Below are 20,493 nucleotides of genomic sequence, written 5' to 3' on the forward strand. Positions count from 1 at the left end.
ATTTTTTTTTTTTTTTTTTTACTATTTTGGGCCAGTTTTCCTTTGATAATAAAACAAAAATCAAGAGATATCTATTATCATTTACCACCAAATGAAAGCCCAATTTGTCCTGAAAAAAACAAGGTACAATTCACCAGGATGTACAAAGTAGCTGTGATGATATGTAAGACTCTACTAACACACGTCAACATTGCAAATTTGTGCTTAGACATTTAGATTTGTTTTACCCTTAGGCGTGAAGGGGTTAATGCATAGAACACATCAAGGTAGACAATTTGAAGCCACTTTAAAGTAGATGTATATCCTAACTGAATGACATTTATTTGGCTAAAGCACTGTGCATGCTTACCAATTGCCATGGGTTTTTTTCTACTTTTTTTGCAACTCTGTTCTGCTGATCACCTGCAGCCTCTTTGCTGCCACCACTTCTTGTTTACATGTATGCACTCCAGTGACTGTTCAGGGTCGGTTTCCTGATTTTGACAATTAGGGACCATTCCTGTTCATTGAGCTGTACTGTGCCTAGTAAAAGTAATTTAAAAAAGAAGCGTGGGATTGTTTTTTTTTTTAATTATACTTACCTAGGTGGATGCAGCATTGGTCCCCTGCCAGCTCTAAGGGTGAGAACGCGATTACATGACTACTGATCACTGAGTTCTCACATCCACTCTGAGCAGAGAGTGGGACTGTCAGTCACCGCTGTCTGCTCTGTCCCTCCAATTCTCACTGGAGCGCTGGGCTGTGGAGGGGGAGGAAGCGGCTGGTTCTCAAGAGATCGCTGAAAGGCTGAGCCAGCTGCCGCTCCAGACTTTGGGGTGGATCCCGACTTTACAGTTGGGATCTTTCCCCATCCTGGACCAGCTGAGTGACGTCAGCTGTAAACGGTTCACAGAATAAACTGCACTCCTTTGATCCAGAGGAGAAGTTCAGCCAAAAGAGCTTTGGCTGTACTTCTCCTTTTTCAGATTTGTAACTACCAAAAGGCAAAAGGGTACCACATCCCAACTTATGAATATGCAAAACGGTAATCCCCCAAAAGAGGGTGTATAAAGTAACAAGACTTTACTATCCTGTTGCTTTAGATTCTCTCTTTTGGGGGATTACCTTTTTGCAATTGCCTGGTAAAGGTGTTGAAGGACGAATGGTGGCATTGTGCACAATGTAGTCATCCCCTTGTTTCATTTAAAGCCCACCTTTGGTCTCGGGTTCTCCCCCAAAGAGAAAAAACATCGGGTAAGGGTGCTCCTCTTTCAGTGAAGGGGAGATTCTAAAAGCTGCGGAGACTGGGGCTGTGTAACAATGCGTAAGTCCAGAGCAGTGGTGGGAAAGGGGGTGTACCCCTGATACCCTGTTTTCACAGGAAGTGGATGAAATAGCCCTGGGCAGCATTCAGACTGGAAAAGAAGTGGAGATGGTTCACTAAGCCCAGTCAGCCCGAGGCCAGGGGGGGCAGCACTAGCAATAGGGCAAATGCAACAGTTTTTTTGTTTTTTTTTTTGTTTTGTTTTTTTTCCTCTGAAGTTTTACTTGAAATGTTACTGCATTACTAGTATGACTGTATACAGAAGTATCCCGGCTTGTAATGTGCTTTAATTTCCTCTAATTTTCTTTCCTGCACAGTGTGAAGAAGTTGAAGGAAACACTGGTAATCATCCAGCAGCTGGACAAAAACATGAGTAATCTGCGCACTTGGCTGGCTCGCATTGAATCTGAATTATCCAAACCTGTGATTTACAGCATCTGCGATGACCAAGAGATAAACAAGAAACTGGAGGAACAAAAGGCAAGTGCTTTTTTCTTTAAAGAAAAAAAAAAAAAAGTTTGGGGGTGGGGTGGGGGCAGTGGCGGTGGTGAGGATTCTGATGTACAGAACACAAATAAACAAGGGCAGGGCTACTCAGAACAACCTATAGCCAATTACAGCACTAAAGATAACCTGCCAAGGTAGACTCAAATGTTCAGCTATTTTAGCTAATCAGACTTAAATGTTCAGCTAATCTAGCTAATGAGAACAGGAACACATTCAGAAGACAAAGGATCTAATGGCTACAATGTTTCTTTCTTCCAGGACTTGCAAAAGGACATTGAGCTGCACAGCGCTGGGGTGGCTTCCGTGTTAAATATCTGTGAGCGTCTGTTGCATGATACAGATGCTTGTGCCAATGAAACCGAGTGTGACTCCATACAGCAGACCACGCGGAGTCTGGATAAACGATGGAGAAACATCTGTACAATGTCTATGGAGAGACGCCTCCGGTAAGCGTTGGTTACCATTTTTTTGTGTGACTTTTTCATGCAAATGTAGGCAAAAAGAGACATCCAACAGTTGTATGATATTCCATGCAGGAAGCTACAGTCAGGTCCGTAAATATTGGGACATCGACACAATTCTAACATTTTTGGCTCTATACACCACCACAATGGATTTGTAATGAAACGAACAAGATGTGCTTTAACTGCAGACTGTCAGCTTTAATTTGAGGGTATTTACATCCAAATCAGGTGAACGGTGTAGGAATTACAACAGTTTGCATATGTGCCTCCCACTTGTTAAGGGACCAAAAGTAATGGGACAATTGGCTTCTCAGCTGTTCCATGGCCAGGTGTGTGTTATTCCCTCATTATCCCAATTACAATGAGCAGATAAAAGATCCAGAGTTCATTTCAAGTGTGCTATTTGCATTTGGAATCTGTTGCTGTCAACTCTCAAGATGAGATCCAAAGAGCTGTCACTATCAGTAAAGCAAGCCATCATTAGGCTGAAAAAACAAAACAAACCCATCAGAGAGACAGCAAAAACATTAGGCGTGGCCAAAACAACTGTTTGGAACATTCTTAAAAAGAAGGAATGCATCGGTGAGCTCAGCAACACCAAAAGACCCGGAAGACCACGGAAAACAACTGTGGTGGATGACCAAAGAGTTCTTTCCCTGGTGAAGAAAACACCCTTCACAACAGTTGGCCAGATCAAGAACACTCTCCAGGAGGTAGGTGTATGTGTGTCAAAGTCAACAATCAAGAGAAGACTTCACCAGAGTGAATACAGAGGGTTCACCACAAGATGGAAACCATTGGTGAGCCTCAAAAACAGGAAAGCCAGATTAGAGTTTGCCAAACAACATCTAAAAAAGCCTTCCCAGTTCTGGAACAACATCCTATGGACAGATGAGACCAAGATCAACTTGTACCAGAGTGATGGGAAGAGAAGAGTATGGAGAAGGAAAGGAACTGCTCATGATCCTAAGCATACCACCTCATCCGTGAAGCATGGGGGTGGTAGTGTCATGGCGTGGGCATGTATAGCTGCCAATGGAACTGGTTCTCTTGTATTTATTGATGATGTGACTGCTGACAAAAGCAGCAGGATGAATTATGAAGTGTTTTGGGCAATATTATCTGCTCATATTCAGCCAAATGCTTCAGAACTCATTGGACGCCGCTTCACAGTGCAGATGGACAATGACCCAAAGCATACTGCAAAAGCAACCAAAGAGTTTTTTAAGGGAAAGAAGTGGAATGTTATGCAATGGTTAAGTCATTCAGCTGACATGAATCCAATTGAGCATGCATTTCACTTGCTGAAGACAAAACTGAAGGGCAAATGCCCCAAGAACAAGCAGGAACTGAAGACAGTTGCAGTAGAGGCCTGGCAGAGCATCACCAGGGATGAAACCCAGCATCTGGTGATGTCTATGCATTCCAGACTTCAGGCTGTAATTGACTGCAAAGGATTTGCAACCAAGTAATAAAAAGTGAAAGTTTGATTTATGATTATTATTCTGTCCCATTACTTTTGGTCCCTTAACAAGTGGGAGGCACATATGCAAACTGTTGTAATTCCTACACCGTTCACCTGATTTGGATGTACGTAAATACCCTCAAATTAAAGCTGACAGTCTGCAGTTAAAGCACATCTTGTTCGATTAATTTCAAATCCATTGAGGTGGTGTATAGAGCCATAAATGTTAGAATTGTGTCGATGTCCCAATATTTATGGACCTGACTGTAGGTGTTTATCCAGACAGATCAAAAAAAAAAAAAGATTGATGCTTCTAAAGTTGTGTGTTGTTTTTGGCAAGCCACATCATTTACCTATATACACACTTTGTGTAGAATTTGCGCTCATATTCCAATCATTGAATCTCCATGTAGCTTTGGACGACCTTAGGCCTCTTTCACATGGGGTGGATTCTGTTCCAATCAGCACAGGATCTCTGATCGGAATAGAGTGGTCAGATGCAGAGTGATCGGATGACACTCCCATGTCCACTCAGTTTCTGTAGAGTGGACACTGCTCTATGGGCGGCTTGGAGTAAACAGACTATACCAGACTACCATCCAAGTCACCTAAAAGGAAGAGGATGGATTCCCTTTCCATAAATTTTTTTTTTTGTTGTTGCTATTTTGCGGTCTATATTGGACCCGGAGTTAAGTGGGTGTGAACTGTCACAATTCCCTTTACACCCACCTATCCATAGGAATGCATGGACCTTCCAATCAGGTCTGCCTGAAAAACTGACCGGTGGACGTGATTGGATCACCTTTGAAAATCTTACAGCGGAGTTCCACCCAAAAGTGGAAGCTCTGCTTTTCTGCACCCCCCCCCCCCACTCCGCTGCCACATTTGGCACCTTTTTAGGAGGGAGTGGGTACCTGGGTTTGGCAGGTAGGTACCCGTTCCCACTACTGGCTCAGTTCACAAGGCTTTACTGCTGGTTTCCCTTAGTCAAGATGGTGACACCTGTACCCCACAGCTGTGTGAAGAATTGGCTCTGGATGGGGATACCACTGGATGCACAGATAGGTGCCCTAATATGAAAAGTTAGCAGCTACAGTATTTGTAGCTGCTGACTTGTAATTTTTTGGGGGGGAGGTCGTGGGGACAGAACTCCGCTTTGAACTAAAAGGACCGCAAGTAGAGCAGGTTGGTCCAGCCTTCTGTTTGCCAGGCCAGACTCCAAATCTTACTGGGGAGTTCTAAAGCATTTCCAGGTCAGTTGAATAGTCATTCAGCTAGCTCTTGGGCCCTCTCAAAGGAGCCTTCCATAGAGCTTCTGTAGAAATTTGTCAACTGGCACCTCTAGGTTGGAAGGAGCAGTGGGCTCATTGCTGAGATCCTCATGGGCCACACACCTCCTCTTATCACAGAAGCCTGTACTTACCTTGCACTTAGTATGCTCACCTTGTACCTTTTTGTATTTTGTCCAAAAAAACCACAAGTGAGGATAAATATATAGACACAAATAGATAATACGTCTACAATTATCAATAGATCACTAAGAACATCAATAACAAATAAAAGATGGCATAAACCAATAAAGTATGAAAAATAGCAAAAAAAAAAAACCCCAAAGTGTGTTCTTTGTCACTTTTCTGAAGGCGGGGGAAAGCAAACATTCTCTTGAATCTCCGAGGCAATTTGACTGGAAGTAAAGGCCAGATACCCGCGCCTGCCCGAAAAATGACAATTGTTAAAGAGGTGGGGGGGAGGAAGCAAACAAGTGGAACTTCCCCCTTTTTGGGTGAAGTCCTGCTTAAAATAAATTAATGCACTTTTTTTTTTTTTTTTTGCAGGTTAAACATTTAGCTTTTTTTTTTGTTTTCTTTTTTGGGAGCCTGTTAAGCTTTGCACCTAAAATCAGCAGATCAGCTTGTGTAAAACCAGCCTGTTGGAAATGGTAGATCAGCGTCGCCAGCTGTGCTGATCTTGTTTAGCAGTGTGTTGTTGCATGGCAAATGAGCTACAAATGTACCAAAATGCATGCTGAAGAAAATGTGCTGCACCTTAGAAGGTGCTGGAGCCTCTTTTGGCATGTTTTTTTTTTCATGCACAGGGCAGCCTATTCAAGCAAATAGGCTGCCCTATGTGCAACAAATGCAACCGGAATGCGCATTCCACTGTGGGGCCTGACCGGTCAGGGCATGGATTCCAGTAAACCTCTGAAGGTATGCTGTGGTATCTGCCACCAAGCCGTCAGTATCAGATTTACATCTTGTAAATTGCCATGTGGATATCCTGATTTGCAGAGACCCCTCTATTGTAGGTCTTCTACTGAAGATACCTTTTAACTCCAAACTTTGATGGAGACCATTATGAAATTTGGAACCTTTTCGGGCTTCATCATAAATTGTACAAAATCTGTTATACCCCATTGATTCGTTGCCCTCCCCTTTGCCTGTGTGTGCAAGACAAATCCCTGTAACTACATCCTTCAAATATCTTGGTGTGGTGATCTCCTCAGACCCCTCTAAATATCTCCTATTATATTTACAACCCTTATTAGACAAAGATGGAAGAGTCATAGCTGGTGTATGAGAGTTTGGAGGGAGTTCAGTTTATTAAAAGGATCTGGGCCCTTTAACCCCTATATGGATCCCACAGAAATGATTTAAGCGAGTTGATTCCCAGTTTAGGGACCTTATCTGAAAATGGCAAACTGCCCAGATAAGCTTGACTACCCTACAGTATGGTAAGGACAGGGGGGGCCTTGCTGCCCAATTCCAGCACTTTTCTGGTTGGGGCTGTCAGGATAATTTGGACCCAATTACTCAGATGATCACTAATCATGATTGGCTGGCTATTTCTCATTTGAAAATGGATTTACTGGTCCTTCCCTCCTCCTGCCCTACTGCCACTCTTATTGAAAGTCTGGAAATCCTTAAAAGCTGCGCTATCCATTTCTGGCTTCTTAGAATCCACTCCATGTGGCATAATCCCAGGTACCCATAGTTAAATTAGAGAGATTCTCTGGATGGAGACAAAGGGGTATTTTATATATTGCTCATTGTGTTTTTCCAGATACTTTCCTCAAGACTTACGACCAGTTGAGATTGGAGTTTTCGCTAACCCATAAACATTTTTATAAATATCTGCAGCTTAGACACGCTCTTCAGAAAGCAGAATCGCTCCCTCACCATGTCTAGCTTCACATTAATGGCTGAAGTGCTTCATGCTTCACTACACAAGGGATTGATATCTCGTGTATATATACAGTGCCTTGAAAAAGGATTCATATTCCTTGAAATTTTCCACATTGTCATGTTACAACCAAAAAACGTAAATGTATTTTATTGGGAGTTTATGTGCTAGACCAACACAAAGTGGTACATAATTATGAAGTGGAAGGAAAATGATAAATGTTTTTCAAAATTTACAAATACAAATGAAAAGTGTGGCGTGCATTTGTATTCAGCCCCCCCGGAGTCAATACTTTGTAGAACCACCTTTCACTGCAAATACAGCTGCAAGTCTTTTTGGGGATGTCTCTACCAGCTTTGCACATCTAGAGAGTGAACCTTTTGCCCATTTGTGTTTGCAAAATAGCTCAAGCTCTGTCAGATTGGATGGAGAGTGTGTGAACAATATACAGGTCACATAGAGCGTGAGGATGGAGACAAGGGGTTAATGTGTGGGATAAGGAGATGGGGGAGGGGGGGTTAATATATAATCACTGTGGTAGCAGGATGAAGCTGTGATGAATAGGTGAGGGTAGGTGATTAAAAATTATGCCACAATCAAATGGATACCTTGACTCTGCTGTTGCCTCTTATTTTCTACTAACAGATGATTTATTCATTCATTACTTCCTCTTTCCAAGTGGCTTTGTAATTGGTGATCCTAGCAATTGCAAGGTACAGAGCTGATTGTATCCGCTCTGTACGTTGAGGGGAATTTATCAAAATTGGAGCAACTGTATGTGGCAGCCAATCAGCCTCTATCTTCAGCTTGTTTAGTTAAGCTTTGAAAATGAAAGATAGAAACTGGTTGCCATGCACAGTTTCTCAGTTTTTTTTTTTATAAATTCCCCTCATGTCTATAGTCTGAGCTTGTTCGATGATGGCGCAGATCACAGCCATTGACAGACACACTGGCCAGCCATGTGTGATTTTTGGAGTGACATTTATATATGGCATTCCTGAAATACATGTCCACTGTGCCCTGCCTTTGTGTTTATTTTTTTTTTTGCATAATGGCATTAGGGAAGTAGCTCTCCATCTGTTTTGAGTGAAAATCCATCTTCTCTCCAATGGTAAATCTGTTGCAGACCTGTGCAAATCTGTGCTGCCATGAGTACTGATACAGTAGTAGCAAATATGCATAGATCAGTCACATAGACTTTATTTACACTTATCTGAACCCCCCCCAAAAAAAAATTTTTATATATTGAAGCTTTGATGTAGTAGTGGCTGCAGTAGTTTTCACTATTCAGGCTAAGAACATTTTCAGCAAGTATTGTGTAAATTACTAGTCCCATCATGTGATGGAGATGAACATAGTAAGACCTGTTTGAAGTCCAGCCTGCATGACAACCATGGCGGCCCTCATAGATACAATGGAGAAATGAATGTATACAGGAAGTTTATTTGCAGAATTACCAGTTGAAAATAAAGGGGGGGGGGGGACTGAAGAAAGAACTTGAATACAGCCACCACAGTTAAGGACCGGTAAGCTGCAGGTTTATAAAATAGTATTTTTGGGTTTAGATGCCCTTGACAGGCAGCCTGACTTGCATTTATATTGCTTAGTAAATGCCCCTCGTTTATTTTTAACTGGTCAGTATGGAAATGTCCTGTAAATAACATTTTTGGTTGTCGTGTCCTGCATTATTGATTTGTTCACCTGAATGAAGTCCTTAATGCACAACTATGAATGTATGTATACATGCCTACAATTGCTATGGAAAATTAGGATAGATCTAAACAAAACTTTGTTTTTTGATAGAATAGGGAACAGTTAAACACTTGATACATTTTTTTTTTAATAATATGAGGGGGGGAATCCCCTCTTACCCCTGTTTCATGCACTTTGTCCCACAGCAACAACCACCTGCACAAAAGATGCGGAACCCACAGGCGGATGCCATTTATCTTAAAGGCAATCCGCCCACACTGGAAATCGCACCTGTACTGAGGAACAAACTGTAGTGTGGTTCCCAGTGCAGGCTACGATTTCTAGAAAGGTGTAGAGACCTTTTTCTGTCGTTTTGCAAGGTACGGCAGCCCATTCAAATGAATGGGCTGCTGTGCCGTGTCCCCCAAAACTACACTAGTGTGAACCAAGGCTTAGATAGTTGTCACTTGGAACACATGGTGGTATCAGCTGTAAAATTTTGGATTTTCTGATAGTCTGTACCAGTGACAAGGGGAACACAGATGGCAATGAAAACTCAACTGTTTTCTTTAGGAGCACTCTTCTTATTCTTTCCAAAACTAATAACATTTTTTGTCTAGAGCTACACTGTAAGTTTATTATTTTTTTTATTGGGCAAGGTTCTCCCTCAGGTTTTTATCACAACAGATTACTGATGGGAAAAGTTCACACCTTTTTAGTGACCATCTTAAAATGGGGGGGGGGGAATCTCTCTAACCCAGATCCTCAAAGCCACCCGCTCAAGCCCATAAGTATTCATTTTATTTATTTTTTCCTAGAATTGAGGAAACTTGGCGTTTGTGGCAAAAGTTCCTGGAGGATTACTCTAAATTTGATGACTGGCTTAAAGATGCTGAAGCAATGGCTGCTTCTCCAGACTCTTCTGATGTACTGTACACGAAAGCCAAAGAAGAACAAAAGAAGTTTGAGGTTTGTATCTGCAGAGGCCATAAAATAGAATTCTGCACAATAATTATTATACAGGATTTATATAGCGCCAACAGTTTGCGTAGCGTTTACAAAATGAAGGTAGACATTATAGTCACAATACAATTTGGTACAAGAGGAAACAGAGGGCCCTGCTCGTTAAAGCTTACAATCATCAAGATTAATGAAAACATCTATTGCTATAAAACTTTTTATTTACCAGTTGTAAAATGTCACTCTAGGCCTTTCAGCGGCAGATTCATGAGCGTCTTACTCATTTGGAACTGATAAACAAGCAGTACAGGAGACTTGCTCGAGAGAATCGCACTGATGCAGCCAGCAGATTGAAGCAGATGGTACATGAAGGCAACCAGAGGTGGGACCAGCTCCAGAGAAGAGTGGCTGCCATTCTGAGGAGGCTGAAGGTAAGGCAAGGGGGCAGAGGTCATCCTATGGGTTACTTTGTGAGCTTCAGAGCTAACACACAGCAAGAGTTCAACTTACTTTTGACTTGGCTTTATGAATGATGTTTATCTGCTGCTTTATTTATCTGCTTTTTTGTAAATCTGGTTTCAGCACAGTTGGAACAAGTGTTTGGGTGTCTTAACAACAGCCCAGCCCAAAAGTAAAACCATTTTTTTTTCTTGACAGCTCTACCAGCATCCCCTATTCCTTACTAAGGCAATGTGTAGCTTTCAGTATGGAAGCAGTTTAGTCATCTCTCATCCTCCGGACACAATATGAAGCTTCCTGTACTTCATATTGGTGAACCTCCTATAAACTTTTAAAGAAGGTTTCTGAGAACCTTTATTTACCCCCTTCAATCGCCATACGGCCTCTAATTCTTGGAGCATTTGTTTTATCATACATCTATTTACCATTCGCCTCCATTTTTGTTCCTTTTGTCCATGTGCCCACTTTTCCTTCACAATTACATCCATACTTCCTCCCTTGTCCTGATGACAACAATTATCTAAAAGTGGTCTACTCACTTTCGTGCACCACCACTGATGGCATGCGTAGTAGTGTATGATAGTATCCGGCGTCTGAAATCTCAACTATTGAGAGATTCATAGCAACTGGAAACTTCTAGTGGTAACAGGTGCTTTCCACAGTCCTGTATCAGATTTCAAAGCCCCTACAGGATCTATATGGTACAGGGGCTGGTCGTATTTACTGATGTAATGAAAATGATAGCCATGAAAACAGGAACATGAAATCGCTTTAAAACGCAAACATTGTTTTAGTTTAGTATAGATAGAAGTGCTGAAAACTCCTTTAGGTTTTATTGCTGTCTATGTTCCTTTTGGGGAGATTAACTCTTTATTTGTCCAAGTAACCATTGTCACTGATACAGAAAATGATGGAACATTTTAAATGTTATAATCAGAGGAACAAGGGTTTATCTTTTGGTGGGTTTGGTGAAATTTCCTCCCATTCCTCTAATGCCTCTGGAGTAGGAAGTGAAAAAAGATAAGGAATGTCACTATTCCTCAGGCAGGCCATTGATGATTCATTTGCTGGTTGAACAAACAAAAGTGATTTGGTGTCCCCATCAATACACTGGGTGTTGATGGGGGATTCCCTCCTGTGGAGCTGTTGTATTCTGACAGTGGGGAGAGTTCCCTGCCATTAGAATACCATGATCAGTGTTGCTGGCTATAGCTTCCCTTCCCCCTTTCTCCCATCATATACCATTTTACACTTTTGATTATTGCAGGATTGCTAATGGTCAGAGGATATGCTGGTATAAATGTGCTGTGGACTCAAAAGGTTTGTTTTTTATTTGTAGTATTTCTTGTGTTTAAATGATCTTATGTTTTCCTTCAGCATTTTACTAGCCAAAGAGAAGACTTTGAAGGTACCAGAGACTGCATTCTGGTGTGGCTTACGGAAATGGACTTACAACTTACTAATGTGGAGCATTTCTCAGAAAGCGACATCGAGGAGAAAATGCAACAGTTAATTGTATGTAATTTTTTTCCCATTTGTTGTCCATGATATTCTTTGTATTTTATATTGACACTTGTTTGTGTTTTTATATGTTGTATGTGGTTTGTAATATATGTTTCATCGAAATTAAGTGCTATACATTGATTCCACTATAAAAAGTTATGTGCATTAGGTGAAAAGGCTACTACTACCTTGTGCTATTGAACAAATTGCTTACTCTGATGTACACTTAAGTGTCTAATAGCAATCCGTTATCCACAACTGAACCATTGTGCAATTAATCCCAACTAAATGCTACTTGTGTAGCTTATACCATAGCAGAGTGTTTGTTTAGTCTTTTAAAGATCATCCCTATGATAGTTTTTAGTAGGCAGAAGCATGCCAGTATACACACAGACAGATTTCCCATTCTCTTTCACAATTAGATGGATAAGTGAGTTATGGGAGTCTTTCTAAGCCACACATGGGCTAATATAAGCCAGTTAGGTCTAAAGCCAATGTTTATTTACAAGTTTGCAGAACTATAGTATTGAATGTGAACAAGCCATGCTCTGGTTAGATCATGTTCACTAGGACCATGAAAAATGTGCAAGAAATTAAAACATTAGCTAGCCATTAAACCTTTCATTTTGTGGTTCAACTACGTGTTATAGTTATGGCTGTGTTTGTGTTTCAGGGATTTAAACAAGAAATTACCTTGAACACCAACAAGATCGACCAGTTGATAGTTTTTGGAGAGCAACTAATCCAGAAAAGTGAGGCTATGGATGCCGTGGTTATTGAGGATGAGCTGGAAGAGATTCACAGATATTGCCAAGAGGTATTTGGAAGAGTCTACAGATTCCATGAGAGACTGACATCAAAGGGTTTGGTAAGTAAGAACTGTATGGGAGGGTAAGAACTGTATGGGAGGGCATGAGGTTGTCAGGCTACAGTGCCCTGAAAAAGTATTCATACCCCTTGAAATTTTTCACATTTTGTCAAGTTACAACCAAAAATGTAAATGTATTTCATTGGGATTTTATGTGATAGACCAACACAAAGTGGCACGTAATTGTGAAGTGGAAGGAAAATGATAAATGGTTTTTAAAATTGTTTTACAAATAAATATCTGAAAAGTGTGGCGTGCATTGTATTCAGCCCCCCAGAGTCAATACTTTGTAGAACCACCTTTCTCTGCAATCCCAATAAAATACATTTACATTTTTGGTTGTAATATGACAAAATGTGGAAAATTTTAAGGGGTATGAATACTTTTTCAAGGCACAGTAAAAAGCTGATTTACAACCTACTGATATAGTTTACATTTGGGCATTGTTTTCATTACAAAAATTAGCAAGGTGGACCTGTCAGTTTGTAGAAAACCTAATGCTGAGAAAATGTTTAGCAGGGATCCTCTTCCAGTGATGGCCATTTTAGTGTGTGTTTTGGGTTTTTGCTTTTCAGTGTCTGCTGTCCTCCTGCTGCTACAAATATGCAGGGAGAATAGATCAAAGGAGAATTGTTGTGGTAAATGTGCAGATATGAATGGGGACTAAACTCTCTCACAGCTTAACCATGTAGTGGTATCCTTTTAACATGCATGCATACATAAAATCGCACATGGAAGTTGCACTTAAATCTTCATAAATTAAAGAAAAAAATGTATACCAATATATCATCTATAAGCTGCACCTACTTTGCGGTATTAGGTCTCAAAACAAAATTGCTGGTTTAGGGTACATGGGTGATAGGGAGGTTATGTAGAAGATGCATATCTAACATATAGCAGGGCACTGGGGTTCCTCCTGCCAACCCCCCTACATTAGTAGTGTATCAGTGACATTATGGTAGCAGGAGGAACCACTATCCAACACACCATGAAGAGTTGGATAGCAGCAGCCAGAGTCATCAAACCACAAGCCAAATGGGTATATATAAACCTTCCTTTAGGCTCGGCTCACACTAGTGCGGGTGGATGCTGCTGCAGGACCTGCATTTCATCCCGCAGCTGCAACCACCCGCACACAAAACATGGGACCCATTAGTCTTAATGGGACGCCGCCTACACTTGGAACTGTACTGTAGTAAGATTCCCAATGCAGGCTGGGATTTCTGGAAAGTTGCAGGGACCTTGCTCTGCATTTTGGGAGGCACGGCAGCCCTATCAAATGAATGGGCTGCTGTACCGCAGCCCGCAGCCCGGATCTAGTGTGAACTGAGCCTTATTGGAGACTTTTCTAGTTAGACTGTTTTCTTTTTTTTTTTTTTCTTTTTTTTTAACGCATGGTCACATACAAAAATTCTCTAAGAAGACCTTGTTTTTCTCTTACTCCTGTAAAGAATTTAGATGAAGAAAGAGAAACATCTGAAAATGATACAGATGGAGAAGATTCAAGAGAAATCCAGAATTCTTCCTGGCATTCCACAATCCCTGAAGTAGAGACCTCACACCAGTCTCTGTGCCACCTGATGCCGCCACCGCTCCCACATGAGAGGTCAGGCCGTGAAACTCCAGTCAGTGTAGACTCCATTCCTCTAGAGTGGGATCCAACTGTTGACGTGGGCGGATCTTCTATGCACGAGAATGAGGAGGAGGGTGCCTATTACAATTCTTTGTCAGGTAAAGGTTTTTGGTATTTATTTGGTATTACCATAAATGTTTGACCAAAGAGAATCTGTCACTCGCCTTACTCCTTTATTCAACAATGCCCTGCTCCTCCACTGCAAATCCCCAGCACTTCTAGGTATGGGGGCGCATGTAGACCTTGTGCCCTGAGTGGCCCATCACCAAGCTCAGACTCTTAACTGATGAGAAGAACATCAGCCCAGTGTAAGCTCTATAATCTGCTGGCAATGAATTCACACAGAGCTTGACTCCTGAAGGTGAGAGGGTTGGGGGTGGGCAATGTGGCAGAGTCTCTTCAAACATGTTCTATTATTGCCTTTATTCTTCATCATTGTTTGCATTTTCCAGTTTTGTTTACATTCTTTACACTGAGGGGAAAAAAAATTACCTTGCTTTCTTCCAGATGTAGAAATTGCTGAAAGTCCCGAGGCCTATGTCATAATGACAACAAAAACTGTCCAAGCATCTTCTGGTAGGCCCCAGCCCAATGCATGTGTCTCACTCTGGCACCATTGCTGTGATGCACGCTTACTCCTTCCTCATACCCCTTCATCTGCGCCGTTACCTCTACTGCTTCTTGTGTGAGCATCATATGTCCCAAACCACATCCCAGGATGTCCATCATGGCACATCACCAACATCTCTGTTGCTGGCTGACAGATTGTACAACAGCATTATTGATGTGTGGCCATGTTCTTGGGATATATGCATTATTCTGACGTGGCATCATTTTATTTATTTTTAATTTTCTTCTTTTTGCCTCTGCCTTGCTAAGAAATTGCACACCAATGAATATACACAATGCTTGACACTTTGTGTATTTTTGTCTTTGTTGATTTAGCTTTTCCACATCATTTGAATTTTTACCCCACACTTTTGCAATGAAATCACTTTGGATTTAAGCCATAACTACCTCTTTGCACCTTAGTTGCACATTTGATAATCTAAGGCAGAATGGAGAAGCAGTGTCTGTAAATCATTTATATGATCAGTTGATGATAGTTTCTATACTTCAGTTAGTTTCTTCTTTTGGTTTTAGATGAAGTAGGGAACAAATAAAATGTCTTTTGTTTCTTCCTGTCCCTATGTTTCCTCTACAAAAGCTGGAGGTTAAAGGCACAGGCTGCAATAAAAATGTTGTCAGAGGTTTCAACCCTTCCTCGCCAAGTTTATTTACTAAAACTGGAGCGCGCAAAGAGGCTAATCAGCTTCCAGTTTTTTGGGGGTTTTTTTTGTCAAATTGAACAAGCCGAAGTTAGAAGCTTGATTGGCTACAGTGCACAGTTGCACCAGAATTTGCACTCTCCGGTTTTAGTAAATCAACCCCACAATCTGCACTCTCCAGTTTTAGTAAATTAACCCCATAATCTGCACTCCCCAGTTTTAGTAAATCAACCCCATAATCTGCACTCTCCAGTTTTAGTAAATCAACCCCATAATCTAACCCTTTCATGCTTATCCAGTGCAAAATAAAATGATTGGTTGGAGTTGGCTTTAGCTTCCCTAAACAGAATATAATCCAGGGAGAATTGTAGACATGTGAAATGTTGTTCTTGTGAACATTTGTTGCAGTTAAAGTACATAGCTATACAAAGAACTCCATGGCAAGGAGTTTGGACTTTCTCCATTGAGGATGATAGAATCTTCAACCATAGTTAATGGTCTTATGACAGTTTGCTGCTTCCCCATCCTGCTTTACAGTATATCAGAAAGGTGCAGTTACAATTAAACCATCTTTTTTATTTTATGTGGTTTGCATGGGCATTTCGGAACATTTTGCTAAGCCATTCATTATAAGTACTACCGATCTAACCTTTTACATCAGCTTTTTCTCTTTTTAAAATGTCATATAACCTTGATTTGGGTGCTTCTCATATCCTGCATCCACGCTTTTCCCTTAAATGCTGCTGGTAAGTTTTTATGGTGGTGCCTGTAGAAAGAATGGTTGGCATTGCTCGACGGCACCACTTTCCACAGTTCTCCATACTTTCAACTAATAATAATAATAATCTGCTATTACAGGGAAATCAGATTTGGAAACTCCATCATGGCATTCTCCAGACAAGCACATGGCAGTTGTAAAGCCAGAGTACAAACAAAATGAGAGTACACAGGGATTGATATCCGCTACAGTAGGAACAAACATCTTGATTGCTGTGTCTGCTGTAAGTTTTACATTGTTAGCTACTGGTAATGGGGGACAATAGTGCAATGCTACAGCTGCTTAATGACTGTGCTTTTGTATTTCTAGAGTGAGAAAACCTCCACTTCCACTCCCTCCAGAGAGACCGATGTGAGAACATCAGATACCATTAATGAACAGCTCGATGACCAGGGTCTTAGAGGAATTTACAGCCCAGAGACACATTCAGGTATAATAGGATAGAACATGTTGTTCAACCACTTGCCTACCGGGCACTTTCACCCCCTTCTGCCCAGGCCAATTTTCAGCTTTTAACGCTGTCGTGCTTTGAATGACAGTTGCGCGGTCATGTAACACTGTACCCAAAGGAAATTTTTAGAATTTTTTTGAGACAGATAGAGCTTTATTTTGGTGGTATTTAATTACCACTGGGGTTTTTATTTTTTGATAAACGAAAAACTGAAAATTTAGTAAAAAACATTTTTTTTCTTAGTTTCTGTTATAAAATGTTGTAAATTAGTAATTTTTCTCCTTCACTGATGTGCGCTAATGAGACTGCAGTGATGGCCATGGATAGGCTGCACTGATGGGCACTGATGAGAAGGCACTGGTAGGTGGCACTGGTGGGCATTCACAGGCATCACTGATGGGCACTGAAAGGCAGTACTCATATATGGCACTGATAGGCGGCACTAACTTGCACAGTTAGGCGGCACTGACTGGCAGCCCTCACAGGCGGCACTGACTGGCAGCCCTCACAGGCGGCACTGACTGGCAGCCCTCACAGGCAGCACTGATATGTGGCATTGATGTGCACTGGTGGGCACTGACATGTGGCATTGATAGGGCTACACTGATCATCAGTGCCCTGATGATCAGTGTAGATGGCCCCTCTGAGGAATGCCGATTACTGTCTCTCCTCTAAGTGTGACAGCTCGTGGGGAGAGAAATGCTAATAACCGGCATTTCCTTATTTACATGCGATCAGCTGTGATTGGACACAGCTGATCACATGACAGAGCCAAAGTCATCTGCTCTTTCCGCTGATCGGAGATCTGCTGTGTCCCAGGGACACAGCGCACCACCGATCGCCGTGCTGCGTGCCCCCACAGTTAGAGTGGGAGGATGTCTTATGATGTCCTCCCAGAACGAGAGAACCGCCTTGCCCCCTTCTTTTCCTTATATGGCAGGCGGGCGGCAGTTAAATTTCTAATGTTAAAAACAAAAAACACTTTTTTTTTTTATAGCTTTCACTCAATCAGTAAAACCTACTCTTGCTTAATATACTATCACCTGGTAGTTTGTGATTGTGTAAAGCAGAACTAAAATCTATATTCAAGTAAACAATGGTAGGCAGGCTGTTTATTGCTGGATAGACATGTCTCTTCTGCAGTAAAATAAACTTACCTGCCTGCATACACTTTAAACTTTCATAACAAAACTGGATAAAACACTGTTGGTGCTCATTTCGGGAAACTCCTTTTCCCCTAATTTCTATACAAAAAGAAACAAAGGCGTAAATGACTTTAAAGCTGCTCATATACCCTCAGAATAAAAAACTTTGACACTGAATATATAAAAAATATAATTTTATTACATATAGTAAAATGGAACATACACACCCTCCCATAGAATCGGGTAAGAAAATGAACCCTTCAGTACAGTGAACCCCTTTATGGGTGATGCTCATCCCTTGGAGAGAGGCTTATGTAGGAAAAGACAGAGAGCTATATTGCCTACCTGACTTTGGATTTTCGTCTTTCCACGGAGGGTGGATGACATTTTTTGGAATCGTTAGGGTCCCAGTTACTGCAGGTATTTGACATCTATCAAGCTACATACTATCTTGAAAATTCTTTGTGGGCCATTGCCTGAGGAAAAGGAGATTCCTAGTCCATGGCTATCCTCCTCCAAATCATAGAAACATTGTGGTGTGCAGGCTGCTGTGTGCTTTGGCCCGCAAGGTCCCGGCAATGTCCGGTCCCGTTGTGCCCATCTCTGTTTCTTGGGGTCGATCTTTGGTCTGAGCAACCGTCCGTATGGTGTTTTCCCCTCCTCTGAACCCCTGAAGATGTTTCAGTGAAATGTGTTGGGTTCTACCATCATATCACCTTTCCATATTGATGATGGTTATACTGGTAACCTTTCAATCATAGTTGGGTATTGTTAGAAAAGGGAAGGTGTGAATTGGGGTTCACTGTACTGAAGGGTTAATTTTCTTACCGGATTATATGGGAGGGTGTGTTCCATTTTACTAGATGTAATATAATTCTATTTTTTATATATTCAGTGTGTCAACCTTTTTTTTATCCTGAGGATATATGAACACCTTTAAAGTCCTTTATGCCTTTGTTTCTTTTTGTATATGTTAATACTTGGACGTGGTCCTGATGGATCTGACATACCAATTGTGAATATTCCTTCCCCCTAATCAGGAATCCATTTTCAGGGCTCTTTATTACATTATGCTATGTTCTGGAAGGAACCCATTTAGCTCATCATGCAGGGTAGCGTATCCAAACTGCAGCACAGAGAGTATGTATTTTCCAGTCTATGCATTTTGTGAACAACCAATGTAATGTGGAAGTAGCCTTTATTTTACTGTTTATCATATTATTGTGGTAATACCAGTATCTACTTGCCTAGGTATTAGTAGCTCTTGTATTATTTATGCAAGTGGCAGATTAGGCTTCTATATAGAACTTTGTCCTTGGTCCGTTGGGCTCTATTGTCCGCCGACTCAGTCCATATGAGCCTTCTCCAAGATGGCCACTGCATGGCCTAAAGAAGGAGTACGTAAGCTTTGAATGTGTGCCATTTCCGCTGTCTGTCTCAAAATCCGGGAGTGACACCACCAGCTGTCAGTGTCGTATACACACAACCAGGTAGCCATGGGATCCACTAGAGTGGCCCAGACGAGCAGTCCTTCCTCAAAGCGGCCATTGACAAACCCTGTAGTGGGATTCTACATGATTGCTACTATTCATTTTCATGTAAATTGGTACACGTGCGAATTAAGCTGTTTTTATTTACTACTACACTCAGATGGCGCCACTTTTTATCTTTTTTTGGATCTCCACAGAGCCACTTCTAGCTCCTATAGCCAGCTGCCACATCATAGACATTTAAACTACTGAGGACTTGAATTTGGCTTTGTACTAGTGTCTTAGGTCCAGAGACACTAGCATAAAACTTTTAGAGTTGCCTCTTTTGATTCCAGCTCCACTCTCCTTTTTACCAATCACCCTCAACCAATGTTCCTGCCTAAAGTTTGGTCCCACTGAATAGGGCGAGCAACTTGTACTGTGATATGGAGGCTGCCATCGTTGATATCCTTGTGAAAATGCTAGTTGCCTGTCTGTTTCTGAGCCATGGACTAGTAAGTGCTGGTTCACAGATATGCGGATTGGATGTGGTTTGAACCACATCCAATCAGCAGGGCATGTGAAATAACATTGCTTCCTATGGTGCCTGTTCACATATGTCCAGTTCACTGGTGGTGTGACTTCGGTGTGAATTGTGAAAAAAAGTCCTGTTCGATTTTTTTTGTCCGGTTCAGGTGCAGATTAAAGGCTATTGATTTGTATGGGAACCGTTTCTAAACCGCACATGTGTGAACAGGATAAAATCCTGACCTGAACCTGATGTCAATCTGACCTGAACCGCTGAACAATTACTGTGTGAATTAGCTGTGAAACCTGAGCTTCAGTCTGCACCGCACGTATGGGAATCTGCACTTAAGCCAGCCATAGACGGTTCGAATCTCGGCTGGTTCAGCAAGGACTGGCTGAGATTTGATTTATCTATGGGCAGACTGATTGTACCCAAGTTGATCCATTGATCGACTTGTGTACAACCAGCATGTTGGATTTCTAGCATGGAAATATTTCCAGCGGCTATAGCTGTTAACAATAATCATTGTATTCTCCCAGCAGGGATAGCTTCCCGCGACCCCCCTACCCCAGGGGAACACAATAGCTATGCGGGAGGAACTCCCATGGTTGCAGGAAAGAAAATTGCATCATCTATGACCTGCTTAAGCAAGCATTGAAGTCAGAACTGGTCATCGACATACCTGTTCCTGATTTTAAAAAAGCCAGCGAATAATCCTGCCTGCCGACTTGGCATTATCAGAATGAAAGCTCAGCAATGACAGCATCTGTAATGTTTTCCTTATAGACTCTTTTAATAGGAATTGCCACCCCTGAGCAA

The 20,493-nt window shown here is 41.6% G+C and overlaps 1 protein-coding gene across 1 annotated transcript in view; it reads left to right on the plus strand.

Moving 5' to 3' along the window:
• Positions 1-20,493, plus strand: part of SYNE2 (spectrin repeat containing nuclear envelope protein 2) — a 503,718-nt gene that overhangs the window by 458,503 nt on the left and 24,722 nt on the right. Inside the window, 10 exon segments of the mRNA XM_089687495.1 lie at positions 1,621-1,783; positions 2,069-2,256; positions 9,430-9,580; positions 9,820-10,002; positions 11,408-11,545; positions 12,207-12,401; positions 13,853-14,132; positions 14,542-14,610; positions 16,161-16,303; positions 16,390-16,510. Of these exon segments, the coding sequence (XP_089543621.1) occupies positions 1,621-1,783; positions 2,069-2,256; positions 9,430-9,580; positions 9,820-10,002; positions 11,408-11,545; positions 12,207-12,401; positions 13,853-14,132; positions 14,542-14,610; positions 16,161-16,303; positions 16,390-16,510 (1,631 nt within the window).

This window comes from Staurois parvus, unplaced genomic scaffold, assembly GCF_062004578.1.
Source record: "Staurois parvus isolate SC_StPar_1 unplaced genomic scaffold, SC_StPar_1.0 ptg000426l, whole genome shotgun sequence".
Taxonomy (NCBI): domain Eukaryota; kingdom Metazoa; phylum Chordata; class Amphibia; order Anura; family Ranidae; genus Staurois; species Staurois parvus.